At 30.0% G+C, this 879-nt stretch overlaps 1 protein-coding gene across 1 annotated transcript in view; it reads left to right on the top strand.

The window, feature by feature from the left end:
• LOC106469980 (U3 small nucleolar RNA-interacting protein 2-like) overlaps window positions 1-879 on the top strand; it is a 58,925-nt gene that overhangs the window by 33,804 nt on the left and 24,242 nt on the right. Inside the window, exon 6 of the mRNA XM_013930499.2 lies at window positions 619-745. Coding sequence (XP_013785953.2) covers window positions 619-745 — 127 coding nt within the window. The remainder of the gene's footprint in view (window positions 1-618; window positions 746-879) is intronic.

The raw sequence follows: 879 nt of genomic DNA, 5'->3' as shown, positions 1-879 counted from the left end.
AAGCATTACTTTATATAAGTTTTGGCATCTAATAGTGAAAATTATGAATTCCAAAGAACTAGGGGAATCAGATTTGATATTTCTCACATGTATTTGTTAATCATTGATGTAAGAAAAATGGGGTAACTTGTTTAAGTGAATTTTAAGTACTAAAAGGCATCAAAATGCTGGATTTTGGGTGCCAGACCCCCCTTACTTGGCTTCGATTATTTTCAGGATTTTTAGGAAAGGGACACTTTCATCTCTGCTATGATTTTATTGTTTCATGTTATTTTTAATCTATCTTACCATGATTTTCGTACTTCTTGTTATTTTTCATCTCTGTTATTGTGATTTTGGTTTACCTTTTTTATTTTTCCATCCTTGAATTTAGTGGATTTTTTTTTCTTTTAATTACTTACCAGTAATTTGTTGTTTCTATTACCTCATGGTGTACCACAGATTCAATGTACCTTGTTGTTGTATTACATCTTTTCTAATTATTACTAAAGTTTATTCTCTTGACATTTCTACTAATTTTGACTGTATCTGTGGAGTAAAAATGTATTTTTGGTAAGTTTGATATTTGGAAATGTACAGTTTGATCAAAATATCAGTGACAGTTATTTGCTCTTCTAGTTGGAAACAATTAACTTGGATGATTTAAGAGTATTGCGAGGTCATCAGCTACCAGTGACCTGTCTGGTCATCTCCCCAGATAGTCAACACGTATATACTGGTTCAAAAGATTGTTCTCTTATTAAATGTAAGTAGAAAATTTTTAGTTTTGTATCTTTTCATTGCCAGAATAGAAGTAAAACTATTCTCTTCTTATCATTTGAAATAGAATGCTGTAACTTAAGGTCCATTACGAATCAAGAAGATAAGCTTTTTATTTTT

The sequence above is a fragment of the Limulus polyphemus genome, unplaced genomic scaffold (genome assembly GCF_000517525.1).
Source record: "Limulus polyphemus unplaced genomic scaffold, Limulus_polyphemus-2.1.2 Scaffold3755, whole genome shotgun sequence".
NCBI classification, from domain to species: Eukaryota; Metazoa; Arthropoda; class Merostomata; order Xiphosura; family Limulidae; genus Limulus; species Limulus polyphemus.
This window is presented reverse-complemented; position numbering and strand designations above follow the sequence as displayed.